The sequence below is a fragment of the Pleurodeles waltl genome, chromosome 11 (assembly GCF_031143425.1).
Source record: "Pleurodeles waltl isolate 20211129_DDA chromosome 11, aPleWal1.hap1.20221129, whole genome shotgun sequence".
In the NCBI taxonomy this organism is placed as follows: Eukaryota; Metazoa; Chordata; class Amphibia; order Caudata; family Salamandridae; genus Pleurodeles; species Pleurodeles waltl.
The window spans coordinates 97,697,585-97,719,657 of record NC_090450.1 but is presented as its reverse complement, the minus strand read 5'-3'; the positions used below and the strand labels follow the sequence as shown (position 1 = coordinate 97,719,657).

The following is a 22,073-nucleotide window of genomic DNA, read 5'->3' as shown; positions in this document are numbered from 1 at the left end:
AGAACAGCTATGTAACCTTATTTTTGACTGACATGCAAAACCCAGGAAGACTGCAGGTCAAGCTGGTCTGGTGGTAGGAGACTAGGTGCTATTCATGCAGTGCCACCCTCTGCCTTAACAAACCCAGGAGGGCGTATACAGGGAAGTAAAGAGCAGGACCTAGTCCTGGATGTCATAGCGCTCATTGGCACACTTCTCTGCCTTTGTAACTGCCATCTCGATACCACACAGGCACAGGACCTTCATCTAACTCACCCTCCTTGAACTCACCAGCACCTAATCACTCAAAAAAAAAAAAAAACATCCGGCTCGTGAAATTCTCCACTTCACATATTGACCCCTTTAGTATTCATCAATATCTCACCACCCTGCCAATCTACCAATCACTGGCTGTTTCAATTCACATAACATTGTCCTAGTCACAGTCGTCAGTGTTTGTTTTATTTCTGTACTTTCATACTCTCCAAACCCAAGCTTCAAAGTGATTGGTCAAGCTCATTTACAAAAGGGCCCACATGGTAATTAACTTTAGCAAATGTGAAAGTCACACTCTGCCCTTATAAATGTGTTCATCTGTCCCTGTTTATTACCGTGACCTGGGCCAAGGCAAACTCTCCTGCTACCAGAAACGAATTTGATTCTTGCACAATGGTCCTCACCAACTCTTCAGAAGCTCGCACACAGTCACTTCCACACAAATCCAAAGTTTTGACAGCTCTTTATTCATCGAACTGCTCCATCATCTGATCTTGTTCACCTCACAAGGCCTTCTCCTACCTATTCACTCTTCTCAGCATTTTACCCTCCTCAAATCTGCTGTACTTGCCCACAGACTTAACTTGGTAACCTTCCTTTATACGCCTATGCATTGCTTTAGACTTGAACCAGCACAAATTCCAGGAACATCCCCCTCCTCTCTATGGCTTCATGTAGGCAATCTAGAGATGACCTAAACCAGTCAACATTTCGAATACTTTAAGAAGCAAAAAGAAACAAATCAAATACACACCTGTCTTAATACTGCCAGGATTCCTTCCATTCTCAGTGGTTTAAAAAAGTAATTACTTACCCTTCCCTTATTTAGTGTTTCTTGTGCTTCCAATTTATAAACGAGAAAATCTAGACAGAAAAGATGATTTAAAAATAGGATTATTTTGTAATCTGCCATATGTGAACCTAGAGAGGCGTACAAGTGTTAATATAACAGCAACTAAAGAAACTCAAAGAAATGCATTGCCCAACCTTAAGATATTATCGGTAATGCTTTTTAGTTTTGGCTGATATCATCATCCGAGTACTAATGCAATAAAACCTATTATGGACCACAACTTAGCTCCTAAAATCCTCAAGTGCCTTGACAATGAACTGAAGAAGTGAAGGTGTGAAAACACATACACATTCTCAAATCTGTTGTCAACATTTAGTTGTCATAATGGTTTTCTAGTCATTCCCCAATCACATATTTTTCTCTACTATCTCTTGTACATGCTTGCTTTTTGGTTGACAATTTCACAAAAATCCAACTGTCTTATCATATAATCAGTTACTCAAAAATCAATTGTAATATCCATATTGTACAATACAACTGAATTCGTTATTGTAATGTATCTCTAGATTCACTCCTCTGGGGGCAAAAGAAGAAAGTTATAAAATCAATTAATTTTCACAATGTCTCAAATTATATTAGCTATCCCCGTTGCTTAGTACAGTTTGGTTGCTACTCCCAAAATATCACTTTTGCTATATGCAGCTAAATGTTCTGCACTGTTTTATTGGTTGGCATATGTTTTAAGGGGTGGGAAATGCTCCAGAATCCTTCATCTCAACCATCTATTTTTTGCTGTCTATAGGCAACGTATTTGATTTCCAGGAACACTGTAAGTAGCTATTAATCTGATTTCTAAGTGTATTACGACCTTGACAATGTATACCAGTATTCATTGTGTTTAACTGGATTTGAAGTCTGCTGAATCTATGGTACACTTTAAATATTGTCCATTGTTAAACCACAACTATTCAACCTTTTTGAAAATGATCAAGCTATTGAACAATTACCCTTAGTGTAATTTGGAAGAAACATGTTAGCCTGAAATAGGTTCTAGTTGATATTTTCTTCTGTTTGTTTTGCAAAAATGATCGTGTTACCTTCAACTATAGATCCAAAAAATCTTTGTTACTAATGCAAGAAGAGAGAGTTTGAATCTGTTTATTACTTAAACTGTATTATGCTAACATTTCTGTAAAATTATGCGGCAACAGTAAAAGGTCATGTGTGCGAGACAAAGGGTATACATAGGTGTCAGTCAGTCAGTATCAGTATTCGTGTCCATCAGTCAGTGTCTGTGCCCATATGTCAGCTAGTCAGTGTCTTTCAGTCATTCTGATTTCCTATTCATCAGTCGTTTAATCTGTCTAGCTCTGTACTTGTGTATATCTCACTCACTGACCATGTCTCGCCCTCCCTAGACTATTGTTACTGTCACTGATCCCTTTAAAGCACAAAAAGCAGTGAAGTATTTTCCACCCAGACAAACTAAGGAGTTCTTCGGTGACCTAAGCACCACTCCTTCACATACCCATACATTATTATTCTCAAGGGGTTGGGAGGATATGAAAACACTTCGTAAACACCTGCTTCCCTCAGTTACTTTCAGCTCACTCTCACCAACACACACACACACCACCCGAACGCAACACATGGTAACTCTCGCCAATGCTCAAATCACCCAAATACACACACATGGTAACTCGTTCACCAATAATCACATCACCTGGATGGATACCCACACACACACACACGAGATCACAAATTACCACTCCACCCAAATGCAGATACATGGTAACCACTTGACATCCACACCCACCACAATGCACACACGGTAACTCTCACCAATACCCACACCACCCAATCACATATGGCAACCCTCTTGAAGTTGTGCTCTTTTTCAACTCACTTAACTACACTATGTTTCTTTGATGTACTTCTAATCATGCTCTAATTCCATTGATACTCAACAATCCATGTTCACCACCCAAAACTTAGTTTTGAAAGAGGAGAAATCCATATCCCTGATAAACTAAGAGTCCACAATCTCATCCTCACCCTACCCAACAAAACCATCAGATTAAAGCACATTAACAATATAGTTTGCACGTCTGTGTATGTACACATTACCTTCGGCACATTCACACCATGGACTCCCCAAATCCAACAATGGATATCCCCAAATGTTTCCTCAACACCAAGCTACTCACTACACGGACTTTGAGAGATATAAAATAGCATCACCACAACTGCTTTAGATGCTGCTAAAGACCTTTTATTCCAGGACTTAAACACATCACCTAGATCTCATCTGAAACATCCAAAATATCCTTTCACTGCTTTCCGCCTCTTACCACAATGTACAAACGACTTTTCTAAATACTTCCAATGCAAAATGTGCTGAGATCCCTTTTGCCTGCCTTCATCACCCTCCACCTAGAAGCCAACCCTTCTACTTCTCCTATTCTCATTCGCATCAGCTTCCCCAAGGGACCTCTCTGATGTCGCTGGTTTTCAAGTCATCAAGACTCGTTGTATCCTCCCTTCTCGCTCTTCAGTTATTCATCTCATCTCGTCTATTGCGTGTGGTGTCGCAGACCGGTGACGTGACCAGCCAGCAAACCGCACTAGGTGCGGGGGTGTCTCCTCGTGGGGCGTGCCCTCACGAGGTTGTAATGACGCACCCGCGACCTCGTGCATTTTGGTTTAGCCCGAGACCACAGGCTATGTTACAGAATAAAGAGGCGTGGTCGGCCAGGATAATCAGTACCGCGAGATCGCGGGAGTGAGAAGGCAGCTGCCGTGACCGATCCGGCCTGATCCCAGGCCCGACCACGTGCACAGTAAGAGCTGCCATCTGTGTCAGTGTGATTTATGTTATACTCACCACAGTGTTCAAGCAAACACTACATTGGCGACGAAGGTGGGGGCAGCAGCCTACATCGCTCCTGTCCCGTTCTGCGGCAGCCGCTAGTTACGTAGTGCTCGTGCCGCATATGAGCAACCTCGACCATTCACGCACCTCAATCCTGCGGCGGCCGCTATAAACTCAGTGCTCGTGCCGCGAGGTTGCACACCAGACAAGCCTCCTGCCGAGCCAAGTCTTCACGTGACGCCAGCTACAGAATACCTACCACAAGACCTGGTGCACACCAGCGCCTTCCAGTGCGGGCCCCCGAGGGCCACCAAACATTCCTGTGAGTACAGGGCACAGCAGGTTGCCCCCACTGACCGCGCCGCCACAGACTATACACTTACCTACGTGGCCCAGCAGCGCCAGTCGAGCCTGCAATAAGTGCAGCACCCCGCTGCCCCTGTCGCGCCATTCAACCAGCTCAGAATAATGTCTGCCATCCCACCCGTGGAACCGTTCCTCGTCGAGGGAGCCCAGTCTGCGCAAGCCCCAAAATGGAAGGAGTGGGTGGAGAGAGTCCTCCTATATTTCGAAGCCACCAAAGTCGAAGACGAGCTGAAACGCGCCATGCTCCTCCATTTAGGGGGGGAAGGAAGTATACAAACTATCAAAAAACCTTGTCGAAGAAGTCCCTAAAACGCATACGTCTCTCACAGGCGCTTTAAACAGACATTTTGAACCAATGGCAAACACTGATTATGAGAGGTTTATATTCAGGCAAGTGAGACAGCAGGCAGATTAATCGCTGGACACCATCCACATGAGACTAAAAGAGCTAGCCAGCACCTGTTGGTTCACGGACAAAATGGAGGAAATAAGAGGACAAGTCATCCAAGGATGTGCATCACTGAGGCTCAGAGAGTGCATATTGGAAGAGTCAGGAAGGTTGCTACAAGACATTCTACAAATGGGATGGACAAAAGAGCTCTCAAAGGCCCGTGCATCCCACATGGAGGCAGCCCTACAGAGGCCCATAAAAGAGGAAGCAGCTAACAGTTGCGGTGTCCGAGAACAAGACCAACCAAAGGGCCAATAATTTTCGAACAAGACAGTGCGGATACTGCGGGGGAAACCCACACCAACCAGCAGAGTGCCCGGCAAAAGGAAAGACGTGCTCCCACTGCGGAAAGATAAACCTCTTTGCGAAAGTGTGCAGATCCAGAAGAACCCAAGTGGGAAACGCATGTCAACTCTGCGTCCCAAAAATCCGAACATGGAAGCGATATGGACGACGATGAGGCCATGGTGCACGTGGTTCACTCTCTGTTCATGGTTGGAAATACCAACGCTCGACAATCAAAACTACCAAAGTGGCAAATTTATATAGGCACACGTGAAACCATCGCAGTCGTTGATACCGGAGCGTCGATCAACCTCCTTGCGGCAGAAAAACACCGCCGGATGCAACCAGTGACCATACTGACGAAAGCCCACGTAAAATCTATGCATACGGGCAGACCACACCACTTGCATTGAAAGGTGTATTTCAAACTACTCTCACCCATGGGTCACAAAACATCCCCGCAAAAGTCTACGTGACCGAGGACGGACAAAGAATGCTACTTGGCTGCAAGGCTGCAGAGACCTAGGAGTAGTCACATTTGCGTTCAGTATTCACCAAGAATCCGTAGCGGACCTACTAGCCAAATACATAGGGGTGTTTAAAGGAATCGGGTGTCTCAGAGACCGACAGCTCAAGCTCCACATTGACGAGACTGTGCAGCCGGTAGCCCTCCGCCATCGAGGCATCGCATTCCATCTCCGGCCACAAGTGGAGAAGGAACTGGACCACCTCGAGAAAGCAGGCATCATCGAGAAAGCGTCCGGACCCACACCTTGGGTTTCACCCATTGTGGTAGCGCACAAACCGAAACAACCAGGAGAGGTCCGCATCTGCGTGGACATGCGCCTCTCAAATGCCGCAATCAAACGGGCTCGACACCTGACGCCCACCATCGACGACATCCTGGGAGAACTTAGTGAATCACTGGGGTTTTCCAAGTTAGACCTCCGGTCTGGATATCACCAACTAGTGCTGGCAAAGGAATCACGTTATATCACAACGTTTTCCACACACGTTGGACTGAGAAGGTACAAGCGATTAAGTTTTGGGATCTCCAGTGCAGCAGAGGTTTTCCAGAACGTCATACAGGAGCTGTTGGACGACCTACCGGGGACAATCAATGTCAGCTATGACATCCTCATCCACGCACCCACCATCGCAGAATACCACTCTCACCTTCGGAGCGTACTTCAACAAATCCAAGATTCTGGACTCGAACTACAACGCAGAAAATGTGAATTTCTGAAGGACAAAATAAAATTATTTGGCTACGTGTTCTCCGCGAACGGTGTTGCACCAGACCCAGCCAAGGTGAGTGACGTCAAAGACGCACCCCCTCCCATGACGTGACAGAGGTCCGGAGCTTCTTAGGCATGGTTAACTACTGCGGTTGTTTCATCAAAGACCTATTGACTCTTACCCAGCCCCTCCGGAAGTTAACTAAAACCTCAGAGACATGGCCTTGGGGATAGGAGGAGCAGGCCACGTTTGAAGCAATCAAAGAAGCCCTATCTTGTGAAACCACCCTGAGGTACTTTGACCCTAAACGGAATACCAAAGTCGCAGTGGATGCAGGGCCGAAAGGACTAGGAGCCATACTGCAGCAAGAACAACCAGAGGGCATGTGGTCCCCAGTCGCATACGCGAGCCGGTCACTAACGGAGACAGAACAAAGGTACTCTCAAATAGAGAAGGAGGCGATAGCTGTGCACTGGGGCTGCAAACACTACCACATCTACATCTATGGGCGCCCCTTCATAGTGACTACCGACCATAAGCCTCTGCTGCCTTTGTTCAACGGCACAGACTCGAAACCTCCACAGAGGATAGAGAATTGTATGCTTCAGTTGCAGGACTATAGGTGTCACGTGGAATACCGCCTGGGATCAGAGAACCCTGCGGATTATTTGTTTAGGCACCCTCGAGCAGCTTCGGACAAGGAAGTGCATGAAGCGTTAGAAACGGAGGAGTACGTCAGGTATATCACTGACCGGTCCAGATCCTTACCCATGTCAATGAGTGAGATTATCCAAGCCACCAAAGAAGACGAGTGCTTGCAGAAGGTTCTGACAGCCGTTCGGACCAACCAATGGCATGCACTCAAGAAACAACTACCCCTGTTGAACTCGGACGCACGGCGCATTCTCAAGAGTTTATACAACGTGTGGGGCGAACTCACGGCAGACGCTGAAGTGAGTGTGCTAAGTAAGTGTAGACTTGTCATCCCGTCAGCCCTCACTACCAGAGCTGTACAATTGTCTCACAATGGCCAACAAGGCATGGTCAAAACAAAGAACAGCCTACGGTCAAAGGTATGGTTTCCCCTCATAGACGAACAAGTCAAGGACATGGTGAGGTCATGTGTGTGGTGTCAAGCCACAGGAGAACCAAACAGACCGGTCCCTGTAGAGACTGAACCGGCCCCAGAAGGACCCTGGATAGCCACGAGTCTGGATTCTGGAAGCTTACCCGATGGCCACCACACCACGGTTTAAACTGACGATTTCTCCAAATACCCTGAGGTAGATATCATCCCAGCCCTCACGGCAGAGGTAGTGATATCTGGTTTGGAGAAAGCAATGGCTACCCACTGCCTAATTGCAGAACTCAAGACCGACAATGGGCCACCGTTTCAAAGCCGGGAGCTATCGGAATACCTGAGCCGCACCAGTACCCGACATCGGCGAGTCACACCAAGATGTCCTCAGGCCAATGGTGAAGTCGAAAGGTTCATGAGGACGCTAAACAAAGTAATTCGCATTGCCCATGCCAACAACCAAGCTAGAGACTATGCCATCTATTAGTTTCTGAAAATTATCACCAGACCCCCCCCATTCGACGACAAACAGAGCACCAGGGCATGTCGCGTTAGGGAGGGCTGTTATGGATTCAATACCGCACCACCACTCCTGGAAGCCTGCAGCCATGAGCCGAGACTTCACCCAGGAGAAACGACTTGCTACCAACAAGCGTGCCAGCTTTAAGCGACGAGCAGTGACATCTGACCTACAGGTGGGGGATCAAGTCCTACTGAAGGAAGTTTCTTCCGGGAGCAAGTTACGCATTTCCGCATGCCTTTTGGCACCACTCTGTGGACAATTATTTGCAGGAAGGGATTTGCGATCGTAGCCCAGCGCGGGGAAGATGTCGTCACCCGGAATGTGTCACTTTTCAAAAGTTTCTATCCCTCTGGCGATAGCCCTAGAAGCGAACATTCCTGGCTTGATGAGGACGAGCACCCGTCGTCACCTAATGAGAACAGTAATAGCAGTCCTGGTGCTGCTGATGCACAGGAGAAAATACCAATTCCGACTCAGGCCGAGTCGACAAGTCCTATACCTGCTCCAAGTCCTGGCCAAGGACGTTCAGGATCCACCAGATACAATCTGCGCAGTAACCCCCGTCCCTCCACAAGAATGCATGATCATCTCTGGGACGGATAAGATGTTATCTAATGTTTATCGTGTTTTGTTTGCTATGGTTTTGGAGGATTGTTGTGTCGCAGACCAGTGACGTAACCGGCCAGTGAACAGCACTAGGTGCGGGGGTGTCTCCTCGTGGGGCGTGCCATCACGAGGTTGTAATGACGCACCCGCGACCTCGTGCATTTTGGTTTAGCCCGAGACCACAGGCTATGTTACAGAATAAAGAGGCGTGGTCGGCCAGGATAATCAGTACGGCGCGATCGCGGAAGTGAGAAGGCAGCTGCCATAACCGATGCGGCCTGATACCAGGCCCGACCACGTGCACAGTAAGAGCTGCCATCTGTGTCAGTGTGATTTATGTTAAACTCACCACAGTGTTCAAGCAAACACTACATTGCGGTTGACATCTTCAAGGAAGGAGGTGAGGAAAGGGGGAAGAGAGGAAATGAGAGAGGGAAAGGATAGATGTTACAGAGGGGAGAAGCAAGAGTGGGAAGTTATGAGGAAGAAGGGAGAAAGGAGGGACACGGCGAGGAAAGGAGAAAAGGGAGGGAGTGAATGCAAAATTAATTTTTTGGCGTTAATTTGATAGAACATGTTTAACCCAATGGATTTCAAAGAAATGATGTATGGCAGGACTGGGAACACGATATCTGGTGAGTGAAATAAAGAGAAACAGTTCAGGAGTAGTATACCTTGCCATCTATTTCAGGATACACCACGGCCAGGATTATTAAATTGCTACACTGGAAATACCACATATGGGTGTACCGTACCCTTCATTATCAGTGCCGGGGCTATCAGCAGCACTGGGTCACAGCACTAAAGGTGATTCCGAGTGAATCTCCAACAGGTCGCTCAGTCTCCAAAGTGGGAAATCTGTGTCAGGGCACTATTGTATGCACGTGAACACATAATTCCAGGACCAAGTCCTCAAGCTCCCGCACTGGACTAGTCCCCAAAAAAACAAGGAGATATTAATTTAATTGGAAAATACAAATGGGGGTTCTAATCCCGTGGTATGGGGAAACGTATCTTTCTACGCAGTTTAGTATTAACAGGCTAAACCCACTAACTAGAATTTCAACTGCAAGCTACAGTAGTACCTTACAATGCCCAGTAGATGGCAGCAGAGAATCACAAGACTTGGTTGGCAAGCACTTTGTATCGCCGGAGTACTGCAGCAGGCCGGAGTACTGCAGCAGGTTCCGAAAAGAAACAACGATCCTTGTTACACTGGGATAAAAAGCTCCGTGAATGAGACCTACTCTTTTATGAAGTTAAGGCATTTTACGCCAAGTTATATTAGCCATTTAACAAGCATGCCCAGGTCCATAAGTGACCTCTTTGTTGGGTTTTGCTCCAGTTCAGGTTAAGAACAGCAGACGTACCCTGGCAAGGGGGAGGCGCACCGTGCCAAGGATGGAAAAGCCTCGCCCTAGCCTCGTGAAAGAACAGTTTGTTGTACCTTTTTGCTGAAGGAATGGGCAGGGTGTATGATTTCCTTTCCATACACAAACCAGCACGCCCTGGAGAAACAAGTGTGACAACCAAGTGGAAACACCGGTCTCCTGTCAAGGCCTCGTCTAATGTTAGAGGGTCTTATAATGACAAAAATGACAAAGTCAGTAAGTCTAGGTTTAAAGTGCTAACGCTTGTAGCGTTGGCACATTAAAGCTAGTCACACAGGAGGTAGCCTTCAGTAGCGCACGGAGTGGTTGTAAAGTAGTCCCTCGTGCAGTTTCATAGCAGTGGAGGCGTAAGGATTTACCCACATAGCTAACAGCATTAGGTGAAAGATTAATTCTCCACTGCTCTAAGCCAAGTCACGATTGAAAAAGTCAAGTCAAAGAGAGAACAAGGTTGAACATACAAAGCCAATAGTTGAAACTGCCGGACCCTTACATAACTTGTAGCAACAGGTCAGTCAAAACCCAGACATAACAAGCATTTGCAATGCAATGGGTCTCGAGTTAGAGCTATTAGCATTTTAAATTCGTAACTGGCCTTTTCTTGCCACATAAATTGAAAACGAAAAGTAAAACAGCTGACATAAGCAAGCCAATTCAAAGCACCACGGCCACCACAAGCGCGAGTGTGAAGGAGACACACGAGGGAAAAGAAGTTTGCTAGCAATCAAACGTATTGGAAAACGTGCAACTATCCATGTAACAGGGTAGATGGCCAAGGTGGGAATAAAACTGTCCCAAGGAGGGACAAACGTAAAGCATTTACCAATGATAAAGGATTTTTGAAAGGCAAGCCCATGAACGGGTGATAGTGATGGGTGTGCAGTGGGCGTGGTTAAAAGCCCACAGATGTATTACAACAGGCCAGACCGCTTGTGCGCTCAACCTAAAGGGGTGCACTGCTGATCCAGTAGTATGAACAATTCATGTATTACCCCATAGTGTTCCTTTTCCAAAAAGTTTTGAAAATTCAGGGCCTAAAAAAAGTTTTTGGACACGATCTCTCAACTCTTCTAGACTTACCAGCAGGAGACTTGTTCAATCAGAAAATGTCTCTCAGCAAGACATTCTTAGCCTGAGTCTGTCCCCCGCGGGGGCGTGGCTAGCCAGTGCTGAAGATGCCGCACCTGAACAGCTGTCCGGCCGCCACAACTCTGAAACACCTGAAAATCCTGCCATGAGGGAGTAAAACTGTAAGCGGTGAGGGGGCGAGGTGTGCTATCCGGCCGTGGGGAGGACCAGAGAGGGGAGATAAAATCGGCCTGGGGGGGGGGGGGGCTTTGGGGGGTGGAAAGAGTGTGAAGGGAAGACAGCTGGGCCCCAGGAGGTGGCAGGTCTGGCCGCGAGAGAAAGGTTTCCTGCCTTGGCCCGGCCACCCCTCTCCCAATCACCCTGAAATGAGCCTTATTGCAGCATAGGCCGCGGGAGGCCAGAGAAAAACAGCTGCACCCAGAGTGGACTACGGGGCAGACGAAAAGAGGAGAACAGCACAAGAGGACCACGAAAGCCGCAAGAGTGGAGGCAAGTGAGCGGGTGGGTGAAAGAGGCAAACGACCATAGAGAACGCAGCAGGACTACAGAGGCCCTGGGTGCAGGGACAGCCTGGAGGTAGTGGCCCAGAACATAGACTGTGCCCCGGTGAAACAGACGGGCAACGAACTGTGGGCCAAGAGGCCATGAGAGATGGGGGGCGGGCGCAGGAGCCACAGGGAAGACGCCTTGGGGACACAAGTGACTACACATGCATTTGGTGGCTCCCTCCCCTCCCCTGCCCTGCAAACAGTGGTCAAGTAACTGTGGCAGAGTTTCAGATCTTGGGCTAACAGTCGGTCACAAAACGCCTGGAGAAACAAGTACAAAATCTCACAAAGGAAACCACGGTCCTCACCGCCCGTCTTGAGGATCAGGAAGGAAGGACGAGACCGAACAATATCTGAATAGTGGGGGAATCCGAGGGGGCCGAGGGCTACAGCGTTGATCTGTTTGTGGAGGACTTAATCACGAATAAGCTGCAGCCGAAGAGACTCTCAAAATTATTTTCAGTGGAAAGCGTGCACAGGGCCCAGATTCCCCGCCCACCCCCGGGGGCACCTCAGAAAACGATCATAGCCCGTATATTCAATTACAGAGATGGAGATGCGATACTGAAAGCAGTCAGTACACATGAAGAGCTTCGCACTGAGAACGGAAGTGCACATCTTCCCAGACTTCACTCTACAAGTGCAGAAACAATGCAAATGCTTCGACAAGGTCAAACGTGCCCTGCGCGACAGAGTTGAAATACATGATGCTGTACTCTGCAAAAAAAAAAAAAAAAAAAGTTGATAACGGAGGGGAAGGCATGGTTGTTTAGCACCCTGGAAGAAGCGTGGGACTGGCTTGAGGGCAGGAGGAAACAAGGGACCTGCAGAGTCTCACCGTATCTGCGGTGGGGTCATGGCAGCCACCGGATGTCGGGCGAGGGGGGCTGCTTGTGAAGTACGAACACTGCAACACAGCCATGAGACTGGAAAGGACCTAGAGGAGGAGACCTGGAGGGGGACTATTTTACAGTGCTATAAAGGCGCAACGCTGAACAAACACTCCCGGTTCACATGTGGACAGTGGTCAGGCCTTGGAGGGACCCTGGGTCAAAAGGCATCTTAACAGATCAGACCCCACTGTGGGATAGTGACCTCCTACGAGAGGTGGGTAGACTGAGGGGCTTCAGTAAGTGGGAACTAGTAGGCATCGAGAGATTGGGCAACATTTGGAGAGACTGGGCATATATCCCCTTTGCAACCCTGAGAGAGGAATATGGCATAAGAAAAAGTGAACACTATAAATACTTACAGTTGGGCCACGCCTTGAAGTGCCACATCAGGGAAGGGGAGCAATTGGCAGCCGCCACTCCCCTGGAAGACAGGCTCCTCACAGAGCATATGGCAGGGAACAAAATCTCACTAACATACAGGAAATGTCTAAACAATGCCTCAGACATATTATGTTCCCTCAGAGTAGCATGGGTCAGGGATCTGGGTGAATTATTGGAGGAGGACTAGTAGGAGGCACTGCAGAGCCCAAATGAAATAGCTATCCAAGCCAGATTCCGGTTAATACAGTTAATGCTCATTCATAGGGCATAGTGCTCCAGAACGCTTCTTCACAAACTTCACATGGTTGACACATCTAAGTGCCTCCGGGGATGTGGTCAGCCGGGCACTTTTTTCATATCCTACGGTCATGCCTGGTAATCCAGATCTTCTGGGCAGATGTCACCGCACGGGTCACACAAACAATGGGATTTCAGCACCAGATACATGAGAAATGGATCCTACTGCATATAACGGAAGATGAGCAAATACCCAGATAAGCTAAAACATGGGCAATGTTGGCATTTGGAGTGGCTAAGCGAAATGTAGCAAGACTATGAGGTCACCCAGCCCCACCAATAGTGCATCAGTGGGAGTCTGACTTGGACTGGTGCAAGGGGCGGAGAGGGTTGGGTGCCCAGGGAAGTGAGAAAAAATGTGGGGACCCTGGACCCCAGACAGTGGCCACATGAGGCCAGAACCACCACATATGAGCTTGCCACGGGACACTGGGGATAGCCACTGATTACACGATATGCAATAAAGAACCAAGACCCGGGCCGTAAAAGTCCAAAAACTGGTAAAACATGAAAGGGGTGGGGAAATGTGATGGATGTACATACTATCTGCTGTGCCGAGCGGAACTGTTGTGGGAATACAAATGTTTGTCCCCGACAGGCAAAAAAAGCATTAAAAAAAATTCATTGTGAAAATTAGCGAAAATGTTGCACATTTTTCTTGCTGCGAAAATCATTAATTATGCAGGATTATAACTATTTACACATACCTACGCACAACTCGAAATGCAATCAGAACAGTTTACTATTAAAATGCAGTGCAAGTTCACCCTTAGCTGAAACGAGTTGATAGAATGATCCTAGGAAACAAATCATAAAGCAGCCTGACATTTGTCTTTATTGTGGCTTTTCTTATATCCTCCAGTAAAGGATTATCAAGACAATTTACCTCACCTTCCTTACAGCTAGAAATAAAATGTCATAACTGAAGACACCTATAAAAGCCAGCATTAGGAAGAGAGAACTGTTACTGCAACTTCTCAAATGAGACAAGAACATCTCCTTTGAACAGTTGGCCTAAGGTAAGAAGGGTACCCTTCTCCCAACTCTCAAAAAAACTGTCAAACACAGGAGGGTAAATTAGGTTTTCCGTCCTAAATATGTAAGCTGATTAGGCGGAGTCAACTGCTCAATACTGAGGTGATGGAGGGTGATCTAAACTGCATTGTTACATTGGCGCGGGTGACCTTAAATGTGTTGCATATTAAAGCCGCATCATTTTAAATGTATTAATGATGTGTATTATACGCCTCATCAGCTTTTTGTTATGAAGCGGTGGGCAGAGGATCGCTGCTTAGGATGTGGGACAGAGGGGGGCAATCTGGTTCACATTTTTGCATCCTGCCCCACGTTGGGTCGGTTTTGAGAGGTTGTTTTGGGGAAAATGCACAGTATATCTTGTTTTAAGGCTGTGATCGATCAAAAACGGATTATGTTGGGACATTCGCCAGTTCTTCCTCCCCTCCTAGCTGGTTTATATTTTTCACAATTTCCCTGGCAAGATTGATTCTATACATTTTTGGCTATCCAGTGAGCCTCCTTGCATTCGGTGGAGTGAATTCTTGAATATGACCATGTTGGAAATGGCGCTAATAGAGGGGGACCCACGGAGAAGGACGCTGAAGTGGATATGGGGCCAGTCATGCTAGTGATGATATGAATGCTGCTGCTGGTCAGAACTTGGGCAGTTTAGTCCTTTTTTTCTCCCATGTTGCCCTCCCGTTCCCCTCTAACTTAATTATTTCAATCAATGTTCATTTTTTTGCTTTTTTTTGGCTTCTCAGTGCATACATTCTTTGACATACGTTGCTTTGGTTGGTTCTTACTCTTGGTGGGCCATGTAATTACTAGTTACTGTTTCTCTCAAAATAAAAAAATAAAAATTTAAAAATACATGCAGTGCAAATTAGCTTATTTGCAGACTTAAACTTCCTGCAAGTATGCAGTATAACGGGCAAAACGTTTCTAAAAATATGTTGTTTGACTTTTGCTAAATCTTGGCTAAAATGTTTTTCACTTTACTGCACACAAATTGTGCAAGATAAAATAAAATCTGAAGAAAGTAAAGGGTCATGCTAAATTGCAGAACAAATCTTGTGCTGCCTGATTGATAATGCTAACACGGCTAAATTTAAGGACAAAATGCAATAGCCTGTTAAAGAAAATATGACGCTTTCTATAGGACCTTAAAGATTTTTCTATGAGAAGAATTTCCTTCTTACATTTAGATGATATCAGTCATTCAAATGGGTTTCTCTACTTCAAAATTCTTTTGTTTGAAGAGTCAGAAGAAATAAAACATTACTGAAGCCAGAATGTCAAATCACAATATTTGGGCGGGCTAATTATGCCACTGGATACTATTACCAGTAGTCAATTTCAATTTTCAGGGCGATAATGACATATTTGAATAATACCAAGTTCTTGACACATTTAGCGATCTAAAAGGCCACACTTCATTCATGGTCATGGAAGAGATGGGGCCATTGTAATGAATCATTCATTCATGAGATGGGTCATTAGGATGACTAGTCACACTAGGCGCTTAAGAATCCGGTCCCCAGAGGACAAACACTTTCACTGCCTCCAAGTCGTGGCTGGATGACTGGTCTGTTCTTAATTAAGCAAATAAATTAATAGATCATCGATCGGTGGCAAAGGCCCAGATTATCCTCACTGGAACTCGATGAGGAAGGGTAGGATATATTCTGTACAATGAAAAAAGAGGACTACTGAAATTCTACCGTTTAGCAAGTTGACAACAGAACGGTCTACAGAAAGTATCCGTCTTCTTTGGTCAGCTGGCTTGAAAAATTCAATAAGGTTTATTAAAGCAGAACACAATCCCTAAACTTCTAAGAAAAGTACAGTCTAAAGTAGATTAAGGGAACAAAACAAAAAAATCTCTTGGTCTACCCACTAACAGAAATACAGACATAGAATGCTTACATACGTACAGCTTTGCAGTCCAATTGCCAACATCTAGGAGGCATGATTCAAGATTCAGAGCAAAGGGGTCAGTGTTTGACGCTGGATTACCATGGATGCGGTCACAAGGGGATTATAGACCTGGGAATTAATAGTTGAGATTGGTCAACAGTGACATCAGTTCATGCAGACAGAGTGAACAGCAGGGATAAGGGAAACCATCAGGAGCCTGGGAGTGTGCATCAGGTCCTGACTGTGAGATGGACTGATGTAGAGTTGATGTGCATCGTTAAACCTCACTCTACAACACACAGAGTAGTGAAGTGAACCTTAGCCAGGTTTGAGGGCACCACTCTGTCGCTAGTTCTCTAGCTTGTTGCATGAAGTGGGTTGTTTGATTCAGGAGCATTATTGTTTTTGAGATGAAACAACTCAGCTGAGGATGATGGTGGTAGCCTAAGCACACCTTGGAGGCAGGTAGCACTGCTCTGGCAGCTGTTCTGATGGTGCACCAAGGGGTGACCAGGTTTGGTGAGGAGAAGAGCGCTTAACTGGTGAGAATCAGTGGAAAAACACAGATACAGCCTATATGATCCTGTGCAGAGGGATGGAATTATTTGGCAGAAGCTAAAACCTATATGTTCTTCTTGACCATCTCAGCAGTAACATTAAAGGTTTATCTCACAGTATCTCATGACTGGTAGACGAAGCACCAAGGTTAACTGTTTTCTGAAGAATTCTACTTGAAGCTTTGCAAATATGTTGGAAGTTTTTCTTATTTTGCATCAGTTCAGAGGCCCTATTGTGGTGCGAGATGAAACTGACAACTATGCGAAGAAAGGAGGTGTAAGCATTTTACGAAGATATCACTTAGCCCTTACAAATACCTGGTTTGTGTGGTGGTGGTGCTGATTTTTTTTTTCTCCTAGCACAAGTGTTAAAGTTAGAGTCTGTGGTTACCAAAAGGGAGGGTGGAATCTGGCAACAACAGATAAGTAGTATGGGTCTTACTTCAGAGTTAAAGGTGGTGAGAGGTGAACCGTCAGCTGATGAGATGCAACACAGGCAAATGTCAAGTCATGTGGAGAAAATCGACAACCAGAGTGCATATCTCCAGCTATGGACTTTGCATCTGCTGTGAAAGGACTGGATCTTAAGGGCTTCTAGGCAGGGGAGGCTGAAGGTGCTGAACAGGTTCAAGGTGGGCACCATTCACCTGAAAATAGTGGCCAGTACCCCCCATTAAGTCCAGCTTGGGGCTTTTCAAGGGAGACTAGGTCACCCTACTGTTATTGTTCAGCTTGATAGTAAATTGGTGCAGGAGCAAGTTTAGAGTGAAGCCCAGGAAAAAAAAAATCATGTTCAATGACTCCCAGGTCTTATTTTCAACCAGATGGGATTAAATGCCAGAGACATGGCAAAAAAATCCTTGAACTATTAAGGCGGCCTTCCAAGAGGCTGGAGGGAAGACCTTGAGTTGATTATGCACTAAACTCAAACTGGGTCATGACAAAGGCTTCTGTTGAGTATGGTCTAAGGATCAAAGGGGCTGAGATGGAAAACCAAATAGCAACTGGGTGAGTTGTGCATGTTACGAATTGGATTTCCTGTCATCTGTCTGAATCTTCTCAACTTAAGGCTTCTGACTGCGCTATGTTCTGAGTAGTTTTAGAATGCAGAAAATCCCTGGCTGAAGGGCTAGCTGAGAAAGGCATTTAGATTTGACACTTACACTTTCACAGATTGAGCTATTGGTATATGTGTGCAGTATATTAAGTGGTTGGGGTTTAAACCACGAGCTAAGCTTTGTATCAATCATTAACATGCAGTAAGACGTAGCTGGAAAAAAAAACAAAAAAAAAACACAGCCAAGTTCAAGTGGACACCCTAGAGTTCTCAGGGGTAATGGCCAGAATCCGATTGTTCAAGAGCTTGCTTCCAAAAGGCACACAGAATAATAGAGAAACAAAATAGATCCCACATAATTGGCACAAGGCTTTGTTTCTGTAGTGACATACTCAAGCAACACTAACATGTTTTAGAGCAAACCTTAAAAAAAATTAATTCTTAAAAATTGTCAGATGCTATGAACAAAATGACAAACTCAAAGGGGAGAAAATTATCAATGATTCCAGAACATAATCAGAGGTTAACAAGTAACACTTGTGATGGATAATAGGTAGCATTAGCCTGTAACCAGATATGGCTAGGTGCTTGTTAATTCTGCACAGCCGAGGGTTCTAGAAAGATTTACAGATGCTCTGATTACAAACTTGTGCACTGACATCCGTATGAAGGGGTGGGTAGGAGAAGCATTGCCACATTACTCCTGGCTGACAATGTGGGGACAGCAATCAAGTATTTTTCCACTGCATCATGAGGAGTTGCCCCTCCCCAAACTTCATAGAGGATCACAGAACAGAGGGCTCCACATCAAAGCATCACACTAAGGGACATCTTATTCAAGCAGAGCAGTGTGGTTTTATAAATGTGGGTTATACTACTAGGGTAACACCTCCATGTTTGCATGTCAGCAAAAGTGGAGGATGACATCGTTCAATAATCTACAGTAGCAAGAGATTTGGGTTTTTAGGTGTCCAGGAAATGGACACACACAGTATATTTAAAGAGTCAGCAATAAAAAGCAGCTATGCGGCGGCAGAGATCAGTGCAATATTTTCACAGCAGAGAAATAATGTATATTAACAGCATTTCAACCCACTATAATATCCTTATAGCATGTTGCCGAGGGCTACACTGGTTGTTAGAGGCCATGTACCCAAGTTATCGGTCCGAAACCCAGGCGAGGGCCTATAACGACGAAGAGGGCTTTTAACAACCGGTATAACCAAGGCAGAATGGTTCTAAGGCTATTAGAACATTCACCCACTAAGGAGAGAATATTCTAAATTAAAAAGGTAGAAACATTTAGACAAACATTGGAATGTTGGAGCTTCTGGCTTATACCAGCCACTATCAGCCCGGAGCTATTCCACTGTCTTCAATGGAGCTCCCAACCTTCCAATGTTCTAAACTCCATAAACCATGTGAATAGATTGAATTAAAGACATTGGGAGTAATGGCCGTGCAAGCACCAACCCAGTTTTTACCTTTTCAGCTCTGCTTTAACGGACTTCACGTACTACCTACAACAAACTGATCTGCATTTCAACTAAATACCCATCTTTTGAAGCCTAGGTGGTGACACAAGTGTATAGTGGAGTCCTGAGATCACAATGAGAAAGAAGAGATACCTTTACATACAACGCAATTCTTGTATATTAAAATGATGCAAAGATGTAATGGCCATAAGCTATTATGGCAATTCAAGATTTCAACTGCACCAGGTTTCCGAGGTTACCCTGGGCACTTGGAGTTTAAAGTCAGCATAAGAACTTGCATTGAGCATAAGGGGACGTAATCTAGTGCATGCAGAACCATTGAACTCTAGCACAAGCAGCGCATGTGAACCTCTCTATTGATAAGACTACAATATAAAAGTAAATAAGCTTCTATAGGCACACGAGGCCACAGACTCATATTATGATTGCTCCAAGCATACAAGTATGTTTTAGCAAAGCAGGATATTTGTGTATTGAGAGGTTACCATAGAAACCTTGAGCTACATCTGAAACTATGAGACTTTATCAGTGTATTATGAGGCTAAAGCGTGCATATACTTCTACATCTGCACACTGAAAGGCAAAGCTAGACGCACAAGGCAGTCAGCATTACAGACTCCCCTTGCCAGTTTTAAGCTGTTCCAAGGAGGCTACAATCGACATATGACTGTAACTTAACAGCTGAAGAAACACCTGCTATCATGAAGCTACACTGAGCAGACCACATACACAAAACTCAGTTCTGGTCTGCCCTATGCAGGGTGCACATCTAGGTTCCTGGCTGTGTGCTGTAGGTGCAGCTCACAACCATGCAAACCGACGATGCGGTCTGCGAAATGCACACATGGCGGCCACAATAATTAAGCAGCCACAAAGAAGATAATTCCCAAACGCATGGTATTGACTGTAAACCGTTTGTTATGGTAGAATTGGGGTTGTGTTATAAATATACTAAAAAAGTTCAATCATGCCACAACAGCAGTGCATGGAAGGGAGAAGAGAAGGGCGTGTAGCTCCCTTAGTTCCCCAAATTCAGGGGGGGGGGGGGTGGGGGGGGGGGGGGGGGGATGGGTCAGATTTTTTCAAATAATCCTTACCAGCACTTCTTCAACTGGTTTTTGGGTGAAGACAGCTTTTTTCAGAAGGGTACACATGCGTCTGCATTACTAACTCCAGTTAGCAACAGAATTTAACATTCATTCTTTCCAAACATGTACTTTAGGGAGTAGGGTTCAAATGTACCTTCTTTTGCTTTCTTATGTTCCAGTCTTTCCTTCTGGAGAGATTTTTCTAGCCGTGACCGGTGTTCGTAGACAACTGAAATAAACCAAACATTAAAGTACATTATAAAGAGAAAGAAAGGAAAAAAAAAACAAAAAAAAAAACATCCCACAAGCTTCAAAACCCCCCTCTCCCCAAAATCAAAAATGGTCATTGAAACATTTACAAACTGGTTCATCCATTTAACAAAGTGATGAGGTATATAATTTAACTTGCCAATGGTTTGTCAGTACTGCACTAAAACAACACAATTGATCATTTAGGAATACCATAATAAACTGAATCAAGAAAATTCAGATAAATTTGCCTTTATGTCACAAGGTATATGAGAATACTTTTTTCCTGGTTAAGGGATATTACCTAAGGATCGAAAAAATAATTTGCTACTGTTGTTCCAGGACCTCGGGTAACCTTGCAATGCAATGGATAACTAAATCAACCCCCTTGTACACACTGACCCTCCAAAGAGCAAAGTCGAGCAGTCAAGGCCTACTCTTCGAATTGGCACTAGGTTTGTAACTATGACACTGTTAGCACAATAATACCAAGAAGGGAACCCAATACACCCACTCGCCCACAAAGCGGATGATTCTTAGTAACCCAGTAATCATCGACAGCAGAAAATCACTTGTTAGCAGTAACACGATTACAAGTGTCTGAGTCCCCCCAGTGAACACCGATGTTTCGAATGTCAACTTAATGATGTTCATGAACATAAACTAAGCAAAATACAAGTAGCAACCTCTAATTTGCTCTAGTGCATCTGCTCTGATGCAAAATCACCCTTCCTTACTTAAAGAAGCCTCCCCACCATTGCCCACAATCATGGAGTAATTCCTTCCAAGAATAGCCTTATAAATTCCACCAGTTCTGGAACAGTTACATAAATACACCACACTTGATGAATAATTTCTACATCTGTGTTCTAAAGAATAATGTGTGAAAACACCTGTTTACCTAGTCAGTGACATTCTGAATACATATGAAAATAGTTTTTTTCCCCTCTCACCAGATGTTTCTTTATGCACATTTAATATACGTTTGGCAAATCCAAGTGCAAGAACAGATCTCAGCACTGCATGATTCAAGCCTGTTAATTTGGACACAACACTGTGTGTGACAAACATTAATATGGGTGAACTTTACAGGTAAACTCAAGTAAATCTCAGAATATACCTAAATGTGTAAGGAACAGTCCTGATAGCCTAACAGGAACATATCAGAAACTATACAGCATTCCACCTTTGCCTGCAAACTATTCATTTTGAAGATGCATCAAAGCATAGGCACTGCCATGTCCACTGTGCCATAGACAATGCAGTCTTCAGATCTATATCACACCAGTCTGAAAAGAGAATTCTCTTAGTCATCATCACCAATGCTGTTCCACATGGCTAATTTTGTTCACAGGATTACTATACACTGATATACAGAAGAGCAGCTACGAACAGATTTCACTAGAGATTACTTCTTTGCAGAAGGAAAATGTCCCACATACCTGAAATGAAAACATTACATTTTTAACATAAATTTTCAGTCACTTTTGGTTTGCAAGCTTCCTTACCCTCTTTCATTTTGCCTTACATACCTTCCATCCTCACTTTTCTGACTTCTGTGCCAACACTCAGCTCTTCTGCTCTCAATTCACACATCTATATTTACAGGGCAATTAGATCCC

General features: G+C 45.1%; 1 protein-coding gene across 2 annotated transcripts in view; it reads right to left on the bottom strand.

The window, feature by feature from the left end:
* Nucleotides 1–22,073, bottom strand: part of GOLIM4 (golgi integral membrane protein 4) — a 228,212-nt gene that overhangs the window by 100,647 nt on the left and 105,492 nt on the right. For both annotated transcript variants that reach the window (XM_069213211.1, XM_069213210.1), the window contains exons 2-3: nucleotides 20,357–20,431; nucleotides 1,070–1,119 (exon numbers count right to left, since the gene is read on the bottom strand). In XM_069213211.1, the coding sequence (XP_069069312.1) occupies nucleotides 1,070–1,119; nucleotides 20,357–20,431 (125 nt within the window). The remainder of the gene's footprint in view (nucleotides 1–1,069; nucleotides 1,120–20,356; nucleotides 20,432–22,073) is intronic.